The 27415-nt window shown below is 37.9% G+C and overlaps 1 protein-coding gene across 3 annotated transcripts in view; it reads right to left on the minus strand.

Annotated features, from left to right (window-relative positions):
* Window positions 1-662: 662 nt before the first annotated feature.
* Window positions 663-27415, minus strand: part of ARIH2 (ariadne RBR E3 ubiquitin protein ligase 2) — a 37446-nt gene continuing 10693 nt past the window's right edge. For all 3 annotated transcript variants that reach the window (XM_026717909.2, XM_026717910.2, XM_087923538.1), the window contains 13 exons: window positions 20216-20283; window positions 18118-18181; window positions 15808-15955; window positions 15216-15337; window positions 13110-13219; window positions 11954-12071; window positions 10587-10637; window positions 10455-10476; window positions 10098-10249; window positions 8135-8278; window positions 6929-6997; window positions 6128-6211; window positions 663-4508 (listed from right to left, as the gene is read on the minus strand). In XM_026717909.2, the coding sequence (XP_026573694.1) occupies window positions 4437-4508; window positions 6128-6211; window positions 6929-6997; window positions 8135-8278; window positions 10098-10249; window positions 10455-10476; window positions 10587-10637; window positions 11954-12071; window positions 13110-13219; window positions 15216-15337; window positions 15808-15955; window positions 18118-18181; window positions 20216-20283 (1224 nt within the window). In that variant the 3' untranslated portion in view covers window positions 663-4436. The remainder of the gene's footprint in view (window positions 4509-6127; window positions 6212-6928; window positions 6998-8134; window positions 8279-10097; window positions 10250-10454; window positions 10477-10586; window positions 10638-11953; window positions 12072-13109; window positions 13220-15215; window positions 15338-15807; window positions 15956-18117; window positions 18182-20215; window positions 20284-27415) is intronic.

The raw sequence follows: 27415 nt of genomic DNA on the forward strand, positions 1-27415 counted from the left end.
TCATACAGGCACGTGGAGGCCACACACCCTACTGAACCTCATTTTGACTTGTTTTAAGGACATTACATCAAAGTTGGATCAGCCTGTAGTGCTTTTTTCCACTTTAATTTTGAGTGTAACTCCAAATCCAGACCTCCGTGGGTTGCTAAATTTAATTTCCATTGATAATTTTGTGTGATTTTGTTGTTAGCACATTCAACTATGTAATGAACAAAGTATTTAATAAGAATATTTCATTCATTTTTGCTGATTAGATAGGATTGCTGTTATAGAAATGGCTAGCATATATTATATAAAAGTAAAAAGTTGAGGTTCTATGTATATTACCTTAGCTACTGTGCTAAAAGGAGTCAGAAATCAATGCTTCTGTTTCTTTTCCCCTCTACCCTCTTCTCTTTTTCCTCCATTTTCATTTTCTTTTATTTCTGTATTTTATATTTTGATAAACTAATACAAATACTTGACTGAAAAATAATAATTTTCTTTCCACCTAAGGAATCTCAAACTTTTTAGCCTGTTCTCATAGGGAAAATATTCAAGCTACTTGAACATTTTTTAATTGCCCGATTCTTTTTCCTGCTCTATTAATGTCATTTTGTTTCAAACATGGAGATCACATAAATATGAAAACATAACCAGAGTAAACACCACAGAACACTTAATTAAAATTAGAAATTCACAATTTATTTCAAATAAAACAATTTCAGGAGGGGAACATTTAAAGGGCTCTTTCTCCTCTGCCCTTTTCCCCTCCTAATGCCGGAAAAGTGTTGGCAGTTTCTTGAGATTGCTTTCCCCCAAATCTCAGTGAGGGACAGAGCAAAGGCAGCCATGATAATGTAGCACTCTGCGTAATAAAAAAAAAGCTTCCATAGCAGAAGCTACTACCTGAAAATTTGGAACAGTCCAGACTTGAGCGAGCACATAAGAAGTTTGTTTTTTTTACAAAAAGTTACTAAAGTGTGAAGTTGAATTTTGAAAAACAGAAACACAAGTTTAAATGGATCAAGACAGTACAATAACAAAAAGTCTTCAGTTCTTTCTGTAACACTAGCATGGCATTAGGTGTTAAAAGAAAATTTGTAATTTTACTGCTACAGAATGAATGCTAGAAGAGTACAAGCATAAAACTGGTTACAGAATCTCTCCTTTATCTGCACAGCCTCTACCACTGTCTGTATTGAAAGCTTTTGACCTGTACAGAATTCTACTGGACAGGAGAATTGATACTACCTGTGTACTTCAATGTTTTACTATCAGGTGGTGGTTATTTGCCTTAGCTTTCTGTACCTCTCTTTTAGAAAGGAGGAAGGCAGGTTGTGAGAGGGAATTTTAAAAAGTAAACCAAACTAAGTGAAATAAACATTGTGATCAAGGGTAAGCCAAGCCAACAATCTCAACATGCAGAGTGAAGGATGAAAATAGCTGCCAGGTTGGCTTAGGCTAAGCCTGATAGAACAAGAGGAAGACGAAAACTCCTAGTATAGGATGTGAACCTGCCGTGAGGGAAATGTAGTGCCTTCCCTTTGGCTTAGATGCCCTTTAGTTACAGTCCGTTCCAACACCAAGTGAAATTTTCTAACAAGTTTTTTTTTTTTATTGTAGGCTCACTTTGAAAAATGCTACAGAGTGAAGAGAATACATTTCTAGAGGAAGGACTGTTTTCTACCAATGATAAAAACTTTTAGATAGCACCCAATCATTGTGCTGTTCTAGAACAGGGAAGATAAGAAAAAGAGGTAGGGAATCCACTGATCTTTAAACTCTGGGATGAATCTAGTGATTCCAAACTTAGGAGCAGCTATGTGGTAACAACTAATTGTATTTGTCACCCATCAGCTGAGTAGATTCCTCCTCTCTGTGCAGCCATCTCTCCCGAAACCCTGGAGGGCACAGAGGGCTGACAGAGACCAAAAGGCGAGAGTATTCTCCTAAGCGAGCAGAAGCCTGTCTTCAATATGTTGCATTATGTAATGTGACAATTGTATATACTACATCTTAGTACACCATGTGAGATTGGAGCTAAGCATCTGAATAATATAATATGCACAGAAAATTTTGCCATTGCAAGTCGTGATAGTGCTACTGTAAATTCAACCTATCGCAGGTATTTGCCAGCTACAGCAAGTAACACCACTCTTTTGCATTGGAGAATTCTGAACAAGAAACATGTATGCTTTATCTTAGTTAATTTCATGAGCAGAACAGCTCAGTCTGAACTTTAAAGTTCCAAGAGAAAAAGATGCTCACCTCCCTCAAAATCTGAACTTTGTGTAAGCAAGCAAGCAAGATAAGGACAGCATTACTGAGGAAGTTAGGAAGCCAGCAGTTTTCCCTATCAAGATGCCAATAGTTTTGTGCTAACACTGAACAGAATTAACACAAACAAATATCGTAGTAAGCAGTGCCTGACACACACACTGAACATTTTGCATTTGATAAAAGGTTTTGCTTGCTTCTAAGTTTCAAAAGCCCAGCAGTGGTTTTCATGCAGAGAAATTAAAACATTTAAGCCAGAAAAACAAGCATGATCTCTGTTTTTGACAAAGATATGGATTAAAAGAGCAAACCTGCTGAGGTCATCATACCACATATGCTACCAGGGTTCAGTGGAATGGGCAAAGAGAAAGAGCAGGGTGAATCTGGGTAAATTTAACTTTCTCTCTACGTACCCAACAAGCTTTTTACTTCTTCCACCCACTGGCTTAATCTGAAGTTAACTGGGAATGGAGAAGTCATATTAGGACTTAGGGTCTAGGAAACAAACTTATCGTTTTTCTTGGAGTGCCTGAGGTAGTAGTGGCAGCAGTAGCAGCTGAATGGAAGATGATGGCTTGGTTGATGACCTCCAAAAGCTAGGACAAAATCTAAAATGCTAATAAAATAACTTTCACCAAAAGGCTAGGAAAACGGGTGTCATAAGCAGAAAATGATTCTTGTAAAGCTTTCTAATCCCAATCCCAATGGTCACAAGCAATGCACACAGAAAATCTCAGTGCAACATGCTCTTGTAAACATGGATGCAAGGAAATTCTTGTTTCAAGACATCGATTGGAGCAGCTTCAGGAAATGGCAGCTCCATCTTCCATTTCTAGACAGATCTATCAGCAGAACCAAATTATGTGTTTTATACAGCTACTTTTATACATTTTAAAAGCTGGCCTCTAAATGGGAACTGTTGACATTAAACACATTTCAAGAGTTAACAAACCTCTGCCAGTAAGCAGCCACCTATGAACCTTAATAGTAATTATGGACTATTCCCAATGTTTTTTTGCTGGTTACTTTTCAGCTAGCAGCAGAACAGTTTTGAAAACAGTGGTGGCTGTTTAGCAGATTCTGACGTATGCTGGTGTGTCTTCTTTTTTTTCTTTTAGTAATGAATTTAACTTTTCCTTGGTATAGTAGGAAAGTCTGATTTTGTTAGGGTAGCAGAGATCAACTCTGATGAATCACCTTATAGCCACCTGAAGAATCAGACTGCGCAGGACTGAGCTGCAGAGAGATATGCAAGTTATGGCCCAAACATGGCTGGGTCTACTGCCCTAAACAAAACTAATGTTCACTCTTATGCTGCCAAGAAGCAAGGTTATGCTCCCTGAACGCCTCTAAGTATTTTAAATCTGGCAGTAGGTAGCAGTCCAGGGAAACAAAACAAAGCAATAAATCCATGCAGGAGATCAACTTCGTGTTGATAGACTAGAACTGTCCCATGCTGCCTTGAGCTTTGCCCTATTGCTCCAGCCCGGTCAAAGGAGAAGAACCTTTAAACAATTATGCTGTCCTTTGGCAACTGCTGATTCGGCTTGGCCCAGGCCCTGTTCATTTCATGCACTCCCAGGACAAGCGAGAAAGTGCCCAGAAAGGGGGGAAACAACTATTTCATAACCTTCATAACCTAAAGTGAGTTTGGGGATGTGGAAAGAGAAGTAAGCCATTAAGTTTACAAACTGCTTATTGAAAGAAAAAAAAAAAGGAAACACTCTCCAGTCCCAATTTATTTTTAAAAAGGGGTCTGTGTTATTCTAGAGTTCACTTTGTATCAACCACTGTTGTATCACTGTACAACTGTCGAAAAATTACAGAAGTTTATAATGATCTAATACTATTAACAGCCATTCAGGAGGGGGCAGGGGAAATAAAACTCCCCTCTAAAACAATTCAAGAACTGGGGAATAACATGTCCCAGGAAAAAAAATCCCAACTGAATTTCAACCTCTACCTGCCAAAAATGAAAAAGCAGAAAACAGAAGAAAAATAGAAGACCAAGCGGTGGTGCTAGCTCATGTCTGGTTTGCAAGGGGAAGGTGCAGTGATGTCCTCAGCCCTGTTTTATGGAAAGGCGGTGGCCAGTTCCTCTGATCGCTTCCCTCGTTGCTTGCACCGCCATCTTGCTACTTTGCTCTCAGCTCTGTGCCCTGGTAGCTCCCGCGGCCTTATGTGTCATGGAAATCTTTCAGCAGAGTCCGCCTCCTCTGCTCAGCAATGTGCATCTGATTCTCCAAATCCTGAGTGGGAATAAAAGGAATAAAAAGGGGGTCATTTCTGTAAACTCTGACTCTGTAAACCGCTTAGAGAAGGGCTGTAAAGCACTCTGAAGCAGTATATAAGTCTAAGGGCTCTTGCTATTGTTTCTATTGGCTGGCAGAAAATTGGTCAACACTAAAGAGGAATTCTAGAAAGAGGAAACAAAAACATACTCTTTTATTGAAACAGGAGGTGACTCCCAGCAATTTTCACCATAACGTGAAAATCATCAAACAATAGCTAGCAGTCGCTATCCAAAGAACTTCCAAAACGGCTATGTCTGGAGTTTAATTTCATTAATTTTCAGTATGCCAAAAAAAAAAAAAAAGAGGGTATGATCAACTGCATAGAGGGAAGCTATTTTGTAATATGGGGGTTGCTACCAAAAACATCTCTATGGGCTACAGATCACTTCACTTCCCTGAAATGGTCATTAAAAGATATTGCTTACAAACCCATACTTCATGGGCTGGCATCATATTCCTCTTACAAATATACAAACAGATACTCCTTGGCTTACAACATTTTGTTTAACAACAGTTCAAAATTACAGTGTCTTCAGAAAAAGTGACTTACTCCCTGGACTCACACTTAACGAATGTTGCACTATCCCTGTAGCCATGTGATCACAACTCAGGTATCTGGCAATTGCAATTTGCAAGCTTTCCTGCCAATTTCTGGCAAAACCCCCCACTCTATTGGGGAAGATGTACTTATTTAAAATAACCGCATAAAATGTAAAATAGCCCAAATAATAACATTGCCGTGCACAACCTTCTGGATCCTAAATGCTCAAAGAAAACATTTTGAATTGGACCTAGTTGCCATCAGCAATCAGTGCAATGCCTCAACAACAAGAATAATACTGTCTTAGTGACAATCACTCACCAAAACCTTGGTTACCAGAGTTTACCATTTCTTTGCACTAGATCTGGAAAATGATGTTTGAAGGATTTTGCTCTAGGAATAAGATTTCCACTTCTGGTAATATTTAATTTCTTTTTTAATTATGAAAACATTTAGGTTTTGTTTTAATGATAATGGGTTATATGAAATTATTTCCTGTATTCTAAATGTATTTGATTAACTTCAAAATGGTTATGTTACTAATTCTTCATTTAGTTTCTTAGTGACTTTTTTTGATTGATGAGATTTGGGGATTTAAGAAGAGTTAAACAGATATAAATGTAAAGGAAGGAAACTGAGCGAGTTTATTAGATTAAGTTTATAACAAATATATAGTTATTTCTGGTAACTCTTAACAGACTTGCTGATTAGGATGGAAGATGACATTTTATAGATATGTTTAGAGAATGAGGTGACATGTGGGGTGAATAATTTATTTGTTGTATTTTAAGGGATGGTGATAAATTATGGAAGGTGTATGAATGCTGGAAATTGTATTTTTTCCACTTTTTTTACATTTTATTTTTTGTAGTCTATCAGTTTTATCTGTATACTCTTAATTTCTAATAAAAATATTTTTTTAAAAAAACAAAAGGCACAGTAGTAGTTTCGATCCATTATTGATACCAATTTCTCTTGAGATTTCTGAGTAAAAAATGAGCTCACAACTGGTTCTACTTAGTTTATTACTCACTCCTCTGTCGTAACTATCTGCTCTTTCCACCTTCCATGAGAGATTTTCAATCTCTGCTTCAAGTTGAGCCTGTTGGTATTCAAACTGAAAATCAAACAAAACATTATGGAAAAAAACCCAGGATTAATATAGGAAAAGCCAAATTTGCTGCACAGATGAATAATACATTGGTACCACTATTTGCATCTATAGCAGAAGCATTTCAAAGTAAGGAAACATGGCAGCCAATTCAATGACTGCAAGCAGTCATAACAACTTGAGCAACATAAAAGAATATGAAATTTAAGGATGGATAAATCCTTGTTTGTAACTAATTAGACTTGGACATGTTTGTTCTTTATTATCCTAGACCATATTTCTAGTACTAATATTCATTAAGGCTTGTAAGAATTTTCAATTTTTGAAAATGGTTAAAAACTAGAAGAGTTACGATGTACTAGTGACAAATATTTAATGTTTTCTTCAATACTCATCATAGTTATGAAAGGTCATTTGCCCATTAACATGCTATTTAAGGCATACACATAGATATGCCAAGACCCAAAACAAAATCCCTTTATTTATTAGAACTGTATTCTTTCTTCCCCTTTAAAGCTTGCAATATTTTATCTGTGGCTTCCAAGGGCCTACCCTCCCATCACCTCCAAAGAATCAAAAGGCTCAACTTCAGTAAATGGAAGCTACCATGTGGTTTTAGGCAATTCTTAGATATGGATTTGTATAAGTTCCAACTTAGGAGGGTTTTTTTTTTTGCCATTCTTTAACAATTTTAGTTATCATTCAATATGCAGATTGTCTTACCAATTTCTTCCTGGGACCAGATTCCATGTAGTAGGCATATGGATAGGTGTACTGTAGTGTATAACGACACTGCAATTTTTTAAAAAAGAAGTAAGATTAGCAGGTTGTATTCATGAGTTAGGCCAGTTGAGCTATCTGCTGTTTTTCTCCAAATTTATTATGTATTATGATATGAAAAAGCAGCCCCTATTAGCAGTTGCATCTATTTACACAGGACACAATAGGAACTTGCAGTAATAGCAATAGCATTTAGATATATATGCTGCTTCACAGTGCTTTACAGCTCTAAGAGGTTTACAGAGCCCCCAACAATCTGGGTCCTCATTTTACCAACCTCGGAAGGTTGGAAAGCTGAGTCAATCTTGAGCCAGTTAGAATCAAACAGCCAAACTGCAGTCAGCCAGCAGTCAGCAGAAGTAGCCTGCAATACTGCATTCTAACCACTGCGCCACCATAGCTCATAAGTAAACTGTGTTCATGAAAGCAGGAGACAGCAGAGCTCCTCTTTTCCTAGGTTTGTGGTAGTAATAATAGCAGCAGCAGCATCAAGAACTCCAAAACTATAGAATGTACTCTTACATCTCAACCAATCCCAAGTAAACTTAGTCTAGTTTTCAGCTGTAGGTTCAGTTCAGAATACTGAACAACACACAGCAACTCTTTTGATAATATACACTGCACCTAGTTGTTGTTTAAAATCTGAGTTAGTGTTCCATAGCTATATAACCCACCAACCAGTGGTGATATTCGACTGGTTTGGCCCGGTTCTGGCAAGCTGGTAGGAACGATGAGCAGCGGAGACCAAACCAGTTCTCTCCGCCACTCTGCTGTTGGGCCCACCCACCTGCCCGGGCTCCCATACTCACCTTTATCCTCTGAATTTGAAGCGCAACTGTTTTGCGCGGCACAGAATAGTGCTGCGTGGCAGCTGCTGAAGCGACCAGGATCGTGCAGGCTTGCAGGAGGCAAGTTAGAATGCCTCTATGCCTGCGCCAACGCCTCTGCACCTGAGCAAAGTGCGTGTTTGGCATGCGCATGCCCGCAAAGTGTGTGCATGCGTGCAAAATGCACCCACCAAGCAACACCCACAAAACCAGTGGCCACAATATTTGAATCCCACCACTGCCACGAACACAGAAATATAGCTAACCTACCCCCCAACCCCACCCCAGGTATTTGGCAAAGCTGAGTTACAGATTGAATTACCTTGGCTAGGAGTTTTGCTGCATTCTGTAAATACTGCCAGTCTATCCATGTTCCCAAGTTGTTCATGACTCTTTCTTGGATTTTTTCTTGAATTCTCTGGTATGTCTGTGCCTCCAACTGTAAACTCTTGTTGTGGTTTTCCCACTTCACATGGAGAAAAGGAATAAAAATGAACTTGTTTATTGGAAAAGCAAGCAAAAAACCCCAAGCTGGGATCCAGCAGAAAGGGATAGCTTTCCATATTAAGCACTTCCTAGTATCAAAAAGATGTGTTATGATAGGAGGGGAAAAGCCTACCTATCATCTTTTAAAGCAAGCTGCTTTTTGTCAGTGGGCTCTAAAAAAAGGCAAGGCAATTCCTTTATCCTAGCATTCCCACTTGGTATGTGGTATAATTGGCTAGTTCAATTACAGAGCTGGAAAGTAAAGGTCAGCCCAGACAGGAAGCACACAGCTATAAATGGCAGCTCTCCTCCAATATTCCAGTTCCTTCTTTCACTGCTCCAGATCCTCTTATATGACACTCATCTTCCCATCCACACCTGCAAACCTCAAGCTACATACCTGTTATGGTGTAATTATTGCATATACCTATAGCTGAGGAATGTGGAAGACCTCAGATTGACAAGAGTAGCTCCCTTTCTCCTAAACTTCTGGAAAGCTCTTAAAAACCCGGCTTTGGTCCTGGGCCTGAGATTGATATATTAATGTACAACTGTATTTGGGTAGCGGAGGGGGCTGTTCTGTGTTGTTTGTAAGATTTAGTCTAGACTGTTTGGTTTAATGTTTTATCTGTTTTATGGATTTTCCAGTTATATATGCTGCCCACAGATAGCTAGCAAATTTGAATAAAATAAATAGTTGTGCAATGTATTGAATACTATTTTGTAAGAGCACTGTCATCTTTAAAAGATTATCTCAAATATTGTTTAACTATATCTGGAATATCTGGTTAGCTACGTAATTGTCCTTGGTGCCCTCTGAGTTTGGTTGTTTGCTTGACCCAACTAGGTAATATCATCAGTGAATGTGGGTTTTGCTCCTTGTTTACATACACTATATTGCTCTGCCAGTTTTGGTAAGGGTGTGGTTCTCTCCTTGGTAGTTCCTTGAGTAGGGTATCGCTTAACTGTTTGATATTAATCCCTGCTTATCTGTGTGGAGTGCTGAAAAGGATATGCTTTAATCATTAGGGAATTCCTGGATGCCTGGCATTCAGACAAATCAGCCATTAATGGACACATAGGGATAAACTACATTTACACTGCATTCAAAAGAAACTGTAAGAAAAAGCTAAGAAGGAAACAAAAGGAACAGACTGATTTTGGGGGGTGGGGGTGGGGATACCGATAAGGTTATTTCTATTGACAGAACAAAGTGAGAAATTATCCAATTGGCTCTTGAAGTTTATCTCTGTCCTCAGAAGTGCCTTCAGAGAGGTTGCCCCCCCCACCCACCCCCACAATTTTGGGGAGTAATTGGAAGGCATCCACAAGTAATAAAAAATAGTAACAATCAGCTCACATAGCACCTGCTACATTTCATCCATATATCTTATTTCTAAGAGCAGAAACTAGAAATTCACCTTTTTAAAATTGGTTACACACAGAAAATGGTTTAAGCATATCTGGGGCAAGGAATACAAATATAATGTAAGACAGGCAAATGTACTTTTATGAGAGGCAACATTTGAAAAGAAGCAGTCCAAATACAAAAGTGTAGCACTATTTCTGCTGGATCCCATAAAGAAAGAGTCTTGTTACAAGAATTATCTAGGAAGACATTTATGCCTTGAAAAATAAACTTAATGATTCACTTAATGATTTTGTTTTGTGGTCATCCCGTTATCACAGAATGTAATGTTTATCACATAGACCCGTTAACATTAATCCTTGTGCCTCTGCCCAAGGCAGGAGGCCCTGAAAAGTTTATAGTTAGCTTTGGCTAAGTAGACACTTCCTACCCTCTCAAAATAGAACAAGTACTTCTTGAGGGCCTCCCGGGCCTGTGCTTGCTGACTCTGATTTACAATATCAGGATTCTCTTTGTACCGACTGCATTCATAGTATTCGCTGCCATGAGTCTTCCAGTCGCCTAGACACATCCAGCAAAAGTCTGCAAGAGATAAGAAGGCAAAAGCAAGTTAATAGAAAAACATCCATGTTATGGAAACCCACAGCAATCTAAGGGCTGTGCTGAGCAGGCTGTTGAACGAGCCCTTACAATAGTAACCAAAGGGCCACAAATGCTTTAATGGATCAGCAGGATAATATTTAAAGCAAAGAACGGGAAAATATTTTCCCAGTTGTTACCCACTTACCATGCTTGCATTTGGAACATTGCTGGAGGAAACAGAGATAAAAAAAGAAGTTGTTAACAGCAAAGCATGAAGTTTTAATCTAAAATCATCTAAAAATTTAAGGTGATTCTTAATTATTTAGAAACTGCTCACCATGTGATTGCAGCCACCATTCTTTTCAATACAGATATTGCACTTGGGACACTGAGAAGAAAATAAGAGAATAACATGAATTATAACAAAAGTTTCTCCCATGTTCATATGCCTTCCAAGTTTCCCCTACATTTGGCCTCCATTTGCTTTCTGTAATTGTAGAGTTTTCATTCTGCTTTTCATAGGAACACAGAAATTTGCTTTGTAAAGCAAACCACTAATCTATCAAGTTATATGAAACAGAAGCCTTTCCTAGCACCACCTGGAAGTTCCAACACTGAATGTGGGCCTTCTTCCATACAGAAAATTTGCTCTGTGATTAAGGGCCTCCTTTTCATTTCTTTCGATTATATCTCCTTAATGCAATATATATATAATTTTAGGGCCATATTTTAATAAAGAATGGAAACTTTTCACTTGGAAGCTACAGGGTTTTGAACCGGCCATTTTAACAGATGAGGACAAAACAAAACAAAACAAAAAGTCTTGTGTTTCTCTTCATGCTTCATGCCTATCCTAACCAATCTAATACTATTGCAATGTTCCTCTTTCGGTTGACTTATACTGTCTTTATTAATATTACCATCCAAATCCTTTTAGGTTTTTTTTTAATGTAATGTCCACTCTTTCTCTCCATAAAATGTTGGTAAGCTATTTGTAGGCTTTTTAAAAATTTTCCTCAAGAAAATGAATTTAGCCTGTCACAAAATTTCTCATTCTTTCAGTTTGCATCTTAGATCAGGGTGTCAAACTGGCGGCCTGGGGACCAAGTGCATCATGCACAGGCCACACCCACCCCAGCTCCGCAAAGGCAAAAAACTTCATGATACGTCATGTAACGTCACATGACGCAATCAGGTTTGACACCCGTATTTTAGATGATTCCTCTAATCTTATATTCTGCTCAGAATAACAATTCTCTTATTACCTTGGGAAGGGAGAAACATATGATCTAATCTTTTCTTTTGGGAGATGCAATACATTTGAGTAAATGTATAATCAAGCAACTTGATTATATGCCATCATGTCAGTGTTGACTATTAGCAACAACACAAATTTTCTACAAGAGCATTTGTTCCTAAGCTGGTCTTCCAATGTGTAGTTGTAACTGTTGTAACTGAGTCCATTCATATTACTTCTGGTTGGAACTCACAGTATCGTTTCTTCTCTTCAACCTCTTTCCATTTTGGCTTTTGTTTATTTGGGAGATAGGTGGCAAATGGCAAGATAAGCGGGGAAAGAGGGGATGCAAAGAAGAAAGACTTAAGATATAGGACGTATAATTCAATGACCAACCCCTCCATTGATAACCAGAGATTTTTTTGAAACTACGAATATAAAAAGCCTCCCCTCCCCAATACACTTACATCTTTAGTGTGAGCACTGATGTAGTTAGCTGTTTCAGAGTCATCTGCACACTTAGTGAGCCATTTCCGGATAGTAGCACAATCTGTAGGAGCGTGGTACATCTGCCGACATTTGAAACTTAAGCAAAAACAAATGTATGTCCAGTTTAAAGAAAATCTATTACTTGTAAGCAAATACTATTTGCAAATGACAATGGCACCCATATGCAAAGCTTGCATTCCTAATATTTCTGCATAAAAACTGAGTGGAGTTATATGTATCTGACTCAATAGCGGAATTTGACAGTAGAAAGTAGAGTACAGTATCCTGAGGAATATTATCACAGTATAAACACAAATAAATCCAGTGCAGGCTGGCAGCCTCTTCGCTGAAGGTTATGGACTGTTATCTATCACACTGCCCTAGAGTGGGTTTGGTAGATAAGGTATTTTTGGATTTCCCCATCTAGGATGGAGAGTGAGTGAGAATGCTTGGCTGAAAGTCACCTGGCTAGCTCCTATGTCTAAGGAAGGACTAGAGACTCCTAGTCCAGCATCTTAAATCCCACACCACACTGATAATTCCCTATTCCATTTTTTATTTCACTTGGAAAAAAGCCAAAATAGCACAAACCCTCTACAGATGCTGGTGTTTAAATTAGCATGGGACAGTTTCCATTTTTTTTGTGCAGACCATATATACCACTAGATTTTAGAAACAGCAGTGAAATAGTGGGATCATCTAAAGAAGGGTATACAATCCATAGGCTATATATCATATTTACAACTAGCAAATGCTACTTTTACTACCCTTATCCCATCACATTCAATCTCCTTTATTTTAGAAGCTGGCATTTGCAGAATGGAGTTGATTTGCATAACTGCTGCTCATTCCTTGTAAATTACTCAGAGGTTGATTAATTCTTGTTGTCCACTTGTTCTCACAACTCAATAATACAGCAATTCACCTATTCACAGGTTAATCTTCAAAACAGTTAATCTTCTGCCTGCTTCTTCAAGCTACACCAGACTCTCAAACCTATCTATACCCAAGCAGCTGGATGGCACTCCATCCATTCAACAGTCACTTCTGTCATTGCTGCATTTGTTTAGGCGGTTGCTATTTTCCATTCTTCCCATCTCTACGCCCATCAAATGCACAATGTCACTTCCTTACCAAAAAACTTCATTACAGCGATTGCACTGCACTCGGCGGGCTTTGGGCTCCTGTACTTGTATGACCATAGGACAGTCAGCGCCAGGACAGAGCTGCAGCTGGAAATGGCTCTGTGGGACAAACATTGTAAGTCCACTTTAGAAATTCTTTTAGAGAACTCAATCAAAACGAATCTGTATATGGTTTTAAGTGAAGCGGGTTTTATTTTTGGAGGACCAATTGTTTTTTTCCGTTGGAAAACCTTTAAGGAAGCCTTCCCAGAAAAAGTTATTTTTGAAATAAATGTAAGGAAAGCATGGGAGTAGGCTACTCTGCTACCAAAACGAAGGGCTTCCTGAGCACAACTTCCCCAAAGCGGGGAATCAGGAACTGTTTTATCTGGAAGGAGCTAACAGCTAGAGCTAATTCTGATTATAGCAAGCAGTTTTACGGCTAAAAACTACAAACAGTCCTTGACTTACAACAGTTCATTTAGAGTCACAACAGCGCTGAAAAAAGTGACTGATGAGCATTTTTCACACTTACGACCCTTGCAGCATCCTCATGGTCACATAATCAGAATTCAGACGCTTGGCAACTGGTTCATATTTATGACCGTTGCTGGGCCCTGGGATCATGTGATCCCTTTCTGTCGAGCAAAATCAATGGGGAAGCCAGATTCACTTAACAACCATGTTACTAACCTAACAAATGCAATGATTCGCTTAACAACTGTGGCAAGAGAAGTCATAAAACGGGGCAAACTCACTTAACAAACGTTTCACTCAGCAAAATAAATTTTGGGGTCAATTGTGATCGTAACTTGACTTACCTGCACAGAGTTTTAAAGTCACTGGCATATCTCCAGAAGTCAACTGGTGGCCATGGCAAAGGCCTGATGATAGGTGTAACATGCTCCCAGCCATCAGGCGACAGTCAACATATATGGCCTATGTATTCTGGAACTTATTGTAGCTTTGAGCAGCCTTTAAAGGCAGCCCCATGTAGAATGCATTGCAGTATTTTACAATGGGACTGACACCGAATTTCAGAATTGGGGGTGTATTTTGGTTTGCGAGGATAACTGACACAGAAAACAAGGCAGCTGAGGTTTTATGCCTTTTTTAAAAACTATAAGTGAAGTTATTTACAATCGGTAGATACAACACAATCCTGATGATAGGTGTAACATGCTCCCAGCCATCAGGAATCCCAGGGTCGGGTTTCCTCCTAAGTCTCTCTCCCAAAGACTACTCACTCCCACTTAACTCTTCTGCTAACTGCTTTATTTCCTCTTCATTTTTGGTCTTATCAAGAGAATGTAAACAAAGGAACGGGCTGGATTTTCCGCTAGTATATGCTCCACCACAACTGGGGCCAGAATTTGAGTCGCTAAGCAATGCAATTGTCAAATACGTCGCCACATGACTGGACCTGATTTTTATGACCATTGTTACTGGTGTCATAGGTGAATTATTTGGCCATTGTGAATCACATGGTTAAGCAAATCCCGTTTTCACAATTCCCTTGGCCTGTTAGAAGCCAGCCAGGAAGGTTTCAAATCACAATCGTCTGACAGCAAGACACTGCAACCCTTATAAAAGTGAGCCTGTTGCCAAACACCTAATTTACAATCACTGTGACCATGGGAGTGGTGCAACAGTGATAACTTTAAGGAAGGGTCATAAATCACTTTTTCTGAGGACACTTTTAACTTGGAACCACCGTTAAACAAATGGCTATCAATTGAGGATTACCTGTATCAGATAATCACTCCCAGCAAGTACATGAAGGATAGGGAAAAAGGACCAACTCCTGAAACACTCCACGTGACAGGGGCCACCAAGAGGACCTGTATTCCCCCTCCACCTCCCTGACTTGATCCACTTGTGGAGGGAAAAGCAAAGCTATCGCAAAGCAGGCTTCCAATTCCCAATGCTAGAATTACAGCCCTTCAAACAGAACAGAACTTTCTAAAAGCAAATAAAACTTTTGAAGGAATTGCATGATGCAGTCTTAAGCTTACAGGTAACAACTTACAGACACATTCACAGAAACTGATCTGGGGTTATTTCTTTAATGCATAGATAGAACAGAGAGCGTTGAACACAAAATTACAAATGATACCTCAATATAGTCCCTGAAGAGGTAGCGTCTGTATTTATCTTTCAGCTCCTCACTAGGTAGCAGTGGAAACACAAAATCTTCTGGGGTCCGAAGCAAACAATCCTGAGCCATGCAGGAGACACCTGGGGGAGGGAGGAGCCAAAAGGCTATTGTCAAAAACAGAGGCTTGAATGACATCAGAGGGCATTATTCGTTTTAAAAAAGATCTTCAAATACTATCCAATTTCCCAGAATTTCTGGAAAGTTGGCTCTGAAACGACTATTGTCAGAAGTATTCAACAATGGAAAACATAATCCCTCTTGATCAGAGGCAGCTGAAAAAGAATTCAGTGGGAACAGTCCATTCTGAAAGGATGTAGGTTATAAATCTCTGGGAGACAACCCAAAGGGGCCATGAGACATTTATTGACAATCCCACACCCCAAGGTAAGATCTGCTGCTATCAAAAGAAGACTTAAAAAGAATGCAAGGCGTTCCCCTTGAACTGCTCCATTTCTGAGATTATGAGAAGATTTACCAGCAGCAGAAAGCAGTATGTAGAGATATCAGTGTACCCCCAAAAGAGCCAAATGACCCACTGCTTTGCACTTACCAACTCCCACTCCATCTTTGACAAGTACAGTACAATGCTGCTCCCAACAGCTGCGGCAAAACTGATGCTGACAGGCTAGAGATAATAGGTTTTCCTTTCGAACCAACTGCATGCAAACTGCACAGTGCTGGGAGGAATGTACCATGGCCTGTTTGAGAGAGAGAGAGAGAGAGAGACAGAGACAGAGAGACATTGAAATTATTGGTAAACAAGTCGAATTAAAATGGCCTGTTTAAATAAAGTAAATGCCTTTAAATGTCAACAGATTGGTTAAAAAACCTGTGACCTATTGCGATATTTCAAATTCAGTTCTGTTTTATGTTCAGGAATAAGCAGTTCCTTCCTTGTGTTACATGCATACCACAACAGCTACACAAAGGACATTAAAGTGCCTACTCCCCTCATCCGCTTAATTTCAAACTGGGCAACTCCCACTGAAGAAGAAACTGCAACATATAGAGACCAGGAAGGCAGCTCCACAACTTTACCAAATCGAGATAAAGTTAATGACACTTCCATTAACTTTACAAAGATTACCTGTAAATATATATCGCTCACATGTAACAAAGCATAGTACATAAAGCTGTATTATGCTAAACCAGTTTTACAAAACAAGAGAAACAATGTTTGGGGTTGGGGGCTTCCAACTTTCCAAAGAACAGCATGAGGCCCTCCAATTGGTAACATCACATGCAAGGGATGGCATTCTTTTTTCCCCAAGAGGTCTTTTTCAGAGCTGAAATTATGGGGATGGGAACAGATGACCTATAAACCAGTTCGATTTATACCCTTAAAACATCCTCAAATTCTAAGAACAACCCAAAATTTCATTATTTAGTTAGTTAGTTTGGGGATGGTGGGTGGGTAAGAATAGAAATAAAGTCTCACTTCTAGAAACTCATGTTCTTTTGCATCCCAATCTTAGTTTTGAATATTAAACAAATAAAACATCACCAAAGCTTGGCCATTTTGCCACTAAATTCTAACAGTCAACTCAGGGTGCTGAGTGGGAGGGCACATGCCACCTGAAGGCTGCCTATCCTTCTTCTAGGAACTGTGTTAATCAAAGCAGTGGTGGGTTTCAAAATAGTTTACCACCAGTTTGGTGGGTGTGGCTTGGTGGGCGTGCTTTGCACATGCGCGCAAATACTTTGTGCGCATACGCCAAATGTGCACTTTGCACAGTTGCAGAGGCTTTCTGACTCCACTCCTGCAATCCTGCACTCTCTCTATCGCTTCAGCAGCTGATGTGTTGCAATCTGCTCTGCCGTGCAAAGCAGCTGCGCTCCAAAAGCAGGACATAAAGGTCAGTATGGGAGCCCGGGCAGGCGGGTGGGCCCAACAGCAGCTCCTCAAAGAGAATCGGCTCGGTCTCCACTGGACTTTGGTGCTACCGGTACGCCACAACAGGGCCGAACTGGTAGAATACCATCACTGAATCAAACCCTAGAAAATTACTATATTCAATGAGAGGTGCGGTTATAGTTCATGTTACGTATCGCATATAAACATATTTATAAGTTACAGGTAGTCCTTGGGATTGCTGTCACCAAGTGCCATGGTTGTAAAACACAACATCAGGTGATCATGCCACTTAATGATGGAGGTTCAGGCAGTCCTAGTTGTTAAGCAAGAACCTCAAATGACTGCAGTGTCTGACTTCCTGCCAATTTCCCCATTGACTTTGCTTGTGGGAGGCAGGGAATATATGAAATTGAGATCACATGACCATGGCTTGCTGCTAGATTGTAATCACAAGCTGAGGATGCTGTGATAAAGAATTTCAATCCACTGTTCATTCTGCATCATTGTACGTTTGAATGAGTGATCATTAAACATGGATGACCTATATACAATATATAATAGATACAATGGTGAGGAGCTAATTTACAATCAGTAGTGACACCTACACACATTCAAAGCTCTATTAAAAATAATAATTCCAGCCATAACAAGCAAAATCATTTTATGAGATGAAACACTATTACTTTGTAATACTGGCATATTATTATAACTATGGCAATTATTTTGTCCTATTTCAAAAACTTCGAAAATAGTCTTTCAAGTTGCACAATTCTATTTAGAATACAACAGAAATACAAAGATGCTTTGAGCAGAAACTATCCTAGCACTATAACCAATCTTATTTGGAATAAAGAATAATGCTTAGCATGTTTGAATTACATGTATTCAAAATATTTATTTATTTAATAAATGTACATGCTACCTACCTCACTAACCAGAATGACTCTTGGCAGCTTATAAATATTGTTTTTAATACCAAGCACTTTAGAAAATCTATTTACTCACATGTTTGAATGAGGCAGGCTGAACCCTTGCTTCCACTAGTAATTGAACTGAATTAGATGTGTGCCTGAGAGCCAGAAAAAAATTAAACTTTAGACAGACATAGGACCACTCCTGAGAAATTAATGAATTCATTAGGTCATAATCTTAAATCATAATCTTAAATAATCAACTTTTTGTGACAAAACCAGCCCATGGATGTTAACAAAAATATTACTAATAATAAAATCTAATGCAAAATAACCAATATCATAAAGCAATTTATACTAGTAAATTTTAAAAAAACACATAAAAACATAGACATTGGCATAAAATGCTGTTGATAAACATTACAAAAACTAAAATGGAGGAAATTTTCAGCTGAACAACTACATTTCTGGGTTACTGTTACATTTAGTCAGAGAAGCAGGTTGAGAAAGAAATTCCCAAATTCCAAATTGTAGCTTTTGGAATATACCATATAAGGGACAATTATTCATTTAAATGAGTCTCAACTATATGGAGATGTATGCCTTGAATCTAACTTGGAAACCTATGGAAAACTAATGCAAGTAAGAGCAGGACAGTGTCACTTGCTTTCATCTGAAGCACGGGACAAAAAATTGTGGTCTCTGCATTCTATAACCAACTGCAATTTCTGGGTTTCCCTCTAATGTGCTGCTAACCAGCAAATATATCAATTCTTAAAAATCCATTTAATCCATGGATTGGACATTTGTAAAAATGAGATCAATTGAAGAATCAAATGAAACTGGAAATAATCTGAAACACAAGTTCAACCGTAAAAGCATTTTAAGAGGTAGTGAAGAATTATCAAGCGAAAAGCTGTGCAACAAAGGCAGTAATAATCTTTTCAGCTGAGATCATATTCAATGTTGTATGGCTAACATTCCAAAAATGGGTACAGAAGTACAAAAAGATAGGGACATAGCAAAAACAATAGTTCTGTTACAGGAGAGTTGTGAGTCAGGGAGAGAGAGAGAGATACACAAGCACATTTTTTGAGTTTATGCCATTCTAAATATTTTTCAACGCTAAGTATTTTCCAATTCCAATCTTACCAGTACTATTCCCAAACCCAACTTGCTACAAAATGCAGCTGTGTGATTTGCTACCCAATTCTGATGGCTGATAAAGAGAGAGCTTCCCATCAAAAGCTCAGAATGGTGGAATGTGTAGCCAGAGATATCACATTCCCCTTCCATATAGGGTCAGATGACTTTAATGCCCTTTAGCTATTATGTCTCTTTATAGTAAGTAGCCAGAGTCCTTGCTTGCTGACCACCATTCAGTAACCGTTCAAAGTTGCAACAGTGCTGAAACAGGTAGTTTACCACGGGTCCTCAAAGTTGTAGTTGTTGCGGTATCCCTGCAATCACCTGATTACAATTTGGAAGTCTGGCAACTCGCATGCATTAGAATAGAATAGAATTACAGAGTTGGAAAGCACCTTGGAGGTCTTCTAATCCAACCCCGTACTTAGGCAGGAAACCCTAGTCCAGACCATTTCAGACAAATGGTTATCCATCGCATTTACAATGGTCACAGTGTCTTGCAGTCACACGATCGTCATTTGCGACTTTCACAGCCAGCTTCCAACAAGCAAGATCAAGGGGGAAATTGGCAGGAAGTTGCAATTAGCAGACAAGTAAAGTTGTACCTGTGATGATTCACATCACGACCACAGCTGGAACTGACGCCGTATAAGTTGGCATGGTCACATTTCACTTGATGACCATATCACTTAGCGACAAAATTCCCAGTCTCAATTATGGTCAGTGAGGATACATTAACTGTATTAATTTTTCAAAATCTTAAACACAAGGCAATAAAATAAGTCCTTGTCATTTTTTCCTCACTCATTTCATTTCTGGGAATAACCCACATTATAGATTACACTACGTCAACCTTACAAGCAAATCCATAAAGTGAGGAGAACAGAGAGAGGTATTTTATCATGTTCTGACCCAAACATACAGTGGGGTTTTTTTAAAATATTTTTTTACAAGAGTCTAATACAAGGAGCAATATTTTGTGTCTGCTTTCATAGTAAAGCATCAAAGGCAATTTGCACATATCTACCGATTGATCATATGCTTACCTTTCCAAAATTTCTGAGATTTGCCAATGAAAGCTAACTAATACAAGTTTAGCTACTGCATGAGATACCTAAGGGAAGAAAGAAAACAAATGAATTGATGAATAGCAGAATTACAAAACACGCAAGCCCTGCAACTACAATTATGTTTCAAAATTTGAACAATATTTTGAGGAAAGTTGAGAGTCCCTTTCCGTTTATTGTTTTTCTACTATGCACTATGCCAGGGGTCCCCAAACTTGGCAACTTTAAGACTTGTGGACTTCAACTCCCAGAATTCTCCAGCCAGCATAGTTAAAATTCAAACACTCAGCACTAAAAGAAAGTCCAAAGTCTGCATTCTGCAAAGTTATAGAGCATATGAATATTGTTCTTTTGTTTTTCCTATTTAGGATTTTCCTATTTAGAGATAAGCAGCAGGTGACTCACCATAATCAGTATATTTGGACTTCAGTTCTTTTTAGACCTGCCCAGCTGGAATAACAATAAAGAAGGATGGAAGTTCCACTGAATAACATTTGTGCTGTCCTATGCTTTGAACCTTTTATCTATTAATAACTGGGAGAGAAGATTCACCAGGCTTTCCTATCTCAGTCAAACTGCAACGCAGTCCAGCTGTTCATGGATAGCATTAACAGTAAGCAATATAACAGAATAGCAGAACAGAATAACAAGAGTTGGAAGGGACCTTGAAGGTCTTCTAGTCCAACCCCCTGCTCAGGCAAGAAACCCTATACCTTTTCAGACAAATGGTTGTCCAATGTCTTCTTTAAAAACTTTAAGTATTGGAGCATTTACAACTTCTGGAGGCAAGTTGTTCCACTGATTAAGGGCAAGTTGTCCCAAAGGTGCTTTTTCAAGAACCATGACGTAGATGACTGAGAATCTCCTATCATATCATAGACATTAAGGGCAAGTTGTTCCTCTGATTAAAGGCAAGTTGTTCCACTGATTAAGAAAATGTAGCTTTGCTTGGCTTAACGAAGTATGGAATCCTGTCACTGTGCTTTGTAAATCATGGTTTATGGCTCAGTGAATATCAAACTGGAAATCATGGATTTTGTATGGTTAAGCAACTCCAATCTGTTCCCAATCAAAGCAAATATATCTAGCACATATGCCATCTTAGCTCCTCCACAAATGGCCAATATCCAGCACAATGTCATTTTTTTCATTGTTCTTCACTATGTTGTCTCTTTGACTTTAATTGTATTCTGAGTACTTATTATTGTAGAATAGAGTTAATGCAAAAAAATCTATGGCAGATACAAAATGCAAAATAGCCATCCATAAAATGCAAAATTTGCAAAAATGACATGACTCAATGCCATGACTTAAGATAGAATAAACTACTGTGTTTCCCGGAAAATAAGACCCTGCCTTATATATATTTTTTGCCACCAAAAAAGGCACCAAGTCTTATTTTCAGGAGAAGTCACCCACTGACTAACCTCACTTGCATGTGTCGCCTCCAGCCTCCTTTTCACTGTCAAGAGGCCCTCAGGAATTTCTGTGGCCGGCAAGGCTTTCCTGAAGGCCTCTGCGTCAATCCAGAGTTTTGTTATCAGCTCCAGAGGCCTTCAGGAAAGCCTTGCCAGCCTTGTGGGCTACAAAAGAAATGGGCCGGCAAGGCAGTTGTCAGGGTGTGCGAGGCCTCGCTACAACTGTCCCCAGGTAAGTGGTAGGGCAGCTTCACGCCCCCCCATTCCCACCCTAGCTTAATTTTACCCATGCACTCTGGATGGGCAGGATCTTAATTAGGGCTTATTTTGGAGGGTAGGGCTTATATTGGAAGCACATGTAAAAAAATCAAGCTAGGGCTTACTTTCACGGTAGGTTGTATTTTCAGGGAAACAGAAGAATTAGAAGAACAGGGTAAAGAACTGAGTACAGAATCACTGCACCAGATCACTAGAAGCAACTATTAGTTATCTAGTAACCTGGCCACCTTTAAGGGAAGTGCTAACAATTTGTATTTCTCAAAAGCTAGGGAAATTGTACTTAAACAGTTGAATAAAGGGGAAAATAACAGAAATTATGTTTTATGATTAATATCAGAGTTCAAAAAAATATTTACACTATCATATTGTATCTATATGAAATTGAAAACGTGTTTAGTATATATAAGATCTGAAACACATAGATTATGAAAGAACAGCATCTGACACTCTAAAAATCACTTTCCAACAAGCATTTTGTCCTCTGAGCTGCAATGGAAAGTTTAATGAGTACCAAGCAGTCCTGTAACTCTTTAGGGATTACCACAGAGGTTTCTCCTTTATCCCCCACTATTCTGAATTTTTAAAAAAGCTTCAAAAAAAGCTTCAAAAAAATTATGCATGCAAAAGAATACAAACTGAAGCAAGTCATGTATTTCATATTATCCCCAGAAATTAAGGCTGCCCCTGTTAAGCAACTATCCAAATAGATAATGTGACTTATTAAAACAAATGACTGACAGGCAAATATGCATTTATTATAAAATAAGTCATTTATCATCTGAAAATACAGATAGGCCTTAACTTATTATTACAATTGGAACAGGAATATCCATGAGGCTGTTAAATGAGTTGTGCTTGATGTTATGACCTTTTTTGCTGCAGTTGTTAAGCTAATCATATGGTTGTTAAGTGAATCCGGCTTCCTTCATTGACTCTGCTTGTCAGAGGAACACTAGGAAGATTTCAAATGGCAAACACATGACCCAGGGATGAGGCAAGTATAATCAATACTTATTAATTATCAAGTGCCTGAATTTTGATCATGGGGGTGCTGTAATGGTTGTAAGTGCAAGGACTGGTCATTTTTCCAGTGCCATCATAACTCAGAGCAGTAGTTAAACAAAAAGTTGTAAGTGGAGGATGATCTGTACAACTGAATCCATACAAAATGATTTGTATCACAGAATACCTACAGATGGCATGGGTAGTCCAGATCACCTATCTTCTGGCAGATGATAGCCAAACTGATTAACAAAAAACACTTAAGAACTGATATCATCTTGATTTACAGCCAGATGGCAATAAATGATGATTGGATGATTACCTTTATCTCCAAACCTAATATTTCCATTTTTATTTTTTATTTTTTTGCCTCACAGGCCTGATGTCCATAATAAACGCAGTAAGGGTCCACTAAGCTTAATTGCAAAATAGAGAATCTATGCTGCTCTTTTTCTAGCCATTTAACTACGTATTTATGTATTGCTTTTTGTGCTCAATTCCAAAGCTGTTTTTAAAGATTACAGTAATTACAGCGCATCATAAAAGAAGCCATTTAAACTTGTAGTTATCTGAAAATTTTCAATGAAATGAACATCTAATATATATAGAGGAGAAACTAAACAAAGAGAAAAATATTAAGATGGTTTTAAAAGAGTTTAAAAGGGTGACGTCCTAAATAACTAAAAGATCACAGTAATAGAAGCTTTGTAGTAATAAATACCACAGATCAGGAAAGGTGATACTGAGGATAGGAAGTCCTAAGTAAAAAGGAAGCCAATATAGATGTTCTCAAGAGATTGGAAACATTGCCTAATACACAAAAACTACAACAATAAAGGCCTGCCTTTAAAGAAATATTTGGAAATAACAATTTCAAAATGCTAAAAAATGATATGCAATTAGACAATCACTAACATGAATTTAAAAACAGACAAATAGGAAAATAAGAACAAATTTGTTGGATGACAGTGACTTTAAAAGCTCCAAAGCTGAAAAAGACTGCAAAAAAACCAGAATTGTTTCTGTTTTCCCGACAATAGATATAAAGAAGATGTTGGTGAGTTTCCTTGCATGAACTGCAGGCTTCAGGTCTGTGCACATTTCTGAAGGATTAATAAGATCAGGATGTTGACTTGGTCATTAATGTAAAACACTAATTTTCTTCTGTTTTAATCACCATTTCACTGTACAACTTCTGTGTTTTGTGTCATTGTCTTGATGTATAACCTACTTTCTCTCTTGAGCTTTTCTCTGATGCTCTGTAAAAAGTGTGCCGCTTGTTCTTAAAATTGGCCATTTGTTTTTCCTAAAAACTAATTGTATTTCCACCGTAGACTAATTCAGGGACCATTTAACCATGTTTGCTGAAGAAGCTAGAAATGATTTTGCAAATGAGCAAAATAATTATGACTTATCTAGTCAATTCCTGGTTTGCAATTGTTTAAAGAGTTCAACATAGAGGTAAAACAAGGAAAAAACTAGAACTGATGTATCCCAGAATGCACATCATATTAGATCATCATTAAGCCATAAAAGTTTCAAGATGACATCAATGCTGAATTATTAGGGTTTAGGTGCCTATTTTTTCTTTTATTTCAGATCTAGAACCCTCTGAGGAAAGAGGGAATTAAGTGTACTTGGTTATGAATAGGCAAAGATTAAGTTGCTATAACAAACATGATGAAGCAGGGATAGAGAAAGGACAAGGAAAGACGTACTAGCGAAGCTCTTGCTCTTTTTCAATAAAAGTATATACGTCACATCTAATATCCAGGAAACACTGGAAGATCACATTCCTGCAGACGTTAATGATGGGTAGCAATATCTGGCCACAAATGTAAATTAGATCTAGAACTCTGCTGTGGCCCAACTGATCGAAAGAGTGATCTGTTGAGTGACCACTGGCTGAGTGAGAATAATCAATGAGAAGGATCCCAGATTGTAAAAAAGAGTTAGAAAGGCACGCATAGAAATGTCCTTGTAATAATGGTGGGATTTTACTTATCTTGGTGCAGACTGGGCCTATCTATGCACAATAAATATCTAAATTACTGATTTCACAAAACACCAGGACAGTCTTGGAATCAGCCAGAGAGAGAGCAGGCAACCAAAGAGATGACCATAATTTAGACTGAAATGTAAGCATTGTAAAATAGGAAAGTACCTGTAATATTGTAACATTTAAAATAGATGCAAATCAGAAGCTTCCAGATGGAACCCACGTGTTTAAATTTATTTACCTTAGGAAAAACACCTAAAAATTAGGAGACTGATTAAACAGAAAACAAGAAATCCACATCTTTTTATAGTGCCTAGAGATTATCTAAAGCGATAATTGCATTTAGAATTTATCACATAATGTAAAAGGATCAATCTAGTTCAGGAAAAGGTCAGAATGTCTTTCTAGTAGCATCCATGAAGTTGCACAATTTAAGATGATTCCTTCAAGCAATGGAATACAATGAAACAATGAAAAGAACTAAAAGAAACACAAACCTTAATACCTTAATAGAAAAAGTATGTGGTCAATCATAATTTTGAGTGCATGATGAAAACATCAATGGAAACTATAAGAACTCTTTAATAAAAATTTCAAATAGCAAATCTACTAAAAATACATTAGGTGTGTAAATAAAACAGAAGTTAAAGGGATGTTCAAGGAAGATATGGAATACTTGTTTTAATCTCCTGTCCTCTTTCAATCAGAAATTTACACATTTAACTAATCCTTCAGTAATTCCTGTGGGGGTTTTAAAATCTAAAATTGGGTAAAGATAATTGCATTCTTCCAATTGCCAATCACAAATGCAATTTCATATCCATACAATTTTAATTGGTACATTTCCCATCCCAAGATTATGGGTGATTTACATGACATCTATTTAAAATTCTCCTTAAGGATTTATGGTAAGACTAATAGGCTTATTTTATGAAAATTGGGACTTGATGAAGGGATTGGAATAGAGTGATTCCCCACAATTTCAAGAGAGCACAACTATTTTTCTGAAAGACATATTCTTTTCAAGAATAGACATAATTTGGATTTCAAAATAAAACTTGGTACTGAAGTTTCCTTGGTAGAGATATTACCAAGAAAAGATTTTGGATTCTAATCCTGTGAATTCCATTTATGAAAGAAAATCTAGTTCTTGTAGATGGAGATTAAATGAAAAAGCCACCTTTGATCTTCTTCTTATTGGTTGTAAGCATCTGGCTGTTACTGTAAATAGCAATAGCAATATCACTTAGACTTATATACAGCTTCACAGTGCTTTATAGCTCTCTGTAAGTAGTTTACAGAGTCGGCATATTGCCCCCAATAATCTGGGTCCACAAAGTAGCCTGCAGTACTGCACTCTAACCACTGTGCCACCACCGCTCTATAAATACGAACTATTAGGATTTGATTTAATACAGAAAAGTTCTTTCCTTCCTATTTTTTTAAATTAAACCTTTTTGTTAATTTTTCAATAATTCTGATTTTCATTTGGAGGCTACATCTATGTTGTACAGTATTTACAAAGTTTACTCCATCCGTATGGCAATATGCCTACCAACTTTAAAACTACTGCCCTGAAGATATAAATATAAATATAAGCAAACCACAATAAATACATGTATTGTAATGCAATACCTTAATACATAACTGTGATGTGAATTCTGGCATTAAACCTCTGAGACTGAAAATGAAATCTAACAGAAGCAGAATAAGGGAATTGTTTTAATACATTAAAATCCAATATTGGCCCTTTACTCTTTTGATAGTTTTTACTCGCCTTAAATGCTTAAACACAGACTTTTAACCATTTGCTAAGATGCTTTTAAGAATAGCTGACAGACTACCACAATCTTCTTGCAGAAATATTGACAAGTTATTCAAATAATTCTCTTCTTCATGCACTACTAACATCAACAGCTGCAAAATGAGTTTTCAGCAAAGCCTAAAAGCAGAACCTTGAAGGGATCTATAAATTAGAGCAAAAACAAAGAAAATAACATTTTGTGCATGGCTGATTTCCTCATTCCAGTGAAGAAATTGCACCACATTTGAATGGATTTTCCTTCAAATCTGTGAGAGTTTGTATATGGCTGACCAATGAAAGAGCTTAGGTCCTTCTGGTGGAATTATACCAACACCTGTCAACAAACCAACCTAGACATCCCAATGCTTTACTATTTAACTTTATTTTATGAAAGGTGACACAGCATATCACATAGCAAGCTTGAGACTTATAAATATAAAAAATGCTTTGAAAGTCAGTGGAATAGTTGTCTAGCTTAGGCCTTATACAAGATCTTGTCTTGAAACTAGACTATCTGATCTATGGGGACTCCCAAAGCTGAATCAGTGAATTCCAGGGTTTCTAGTAGGCTGCTTAGAAGAGATTATCTCAAAAACAATTTAACAGAAGTAGATTATTATTGACTTTGAAAACATCTTTTCCAGATAATAGAAATAGCAAACAGCATGCTAAAATAA

The sequence above is a fragment of the Pseudonaja textilis genome, chromosome 2 (assembly GCF_049901715.1).
Source record: "Pseudonaja textilis isolate UNSWEBS1 chromosome 2, rPseTex1.2, whole genome shotgun sequence".
NCBI lineage: Eukaryota > Metazoa > Chordata > Lepidosauria > Squamata > Elapidae > Pseudonaja > Pseudonaja textilis.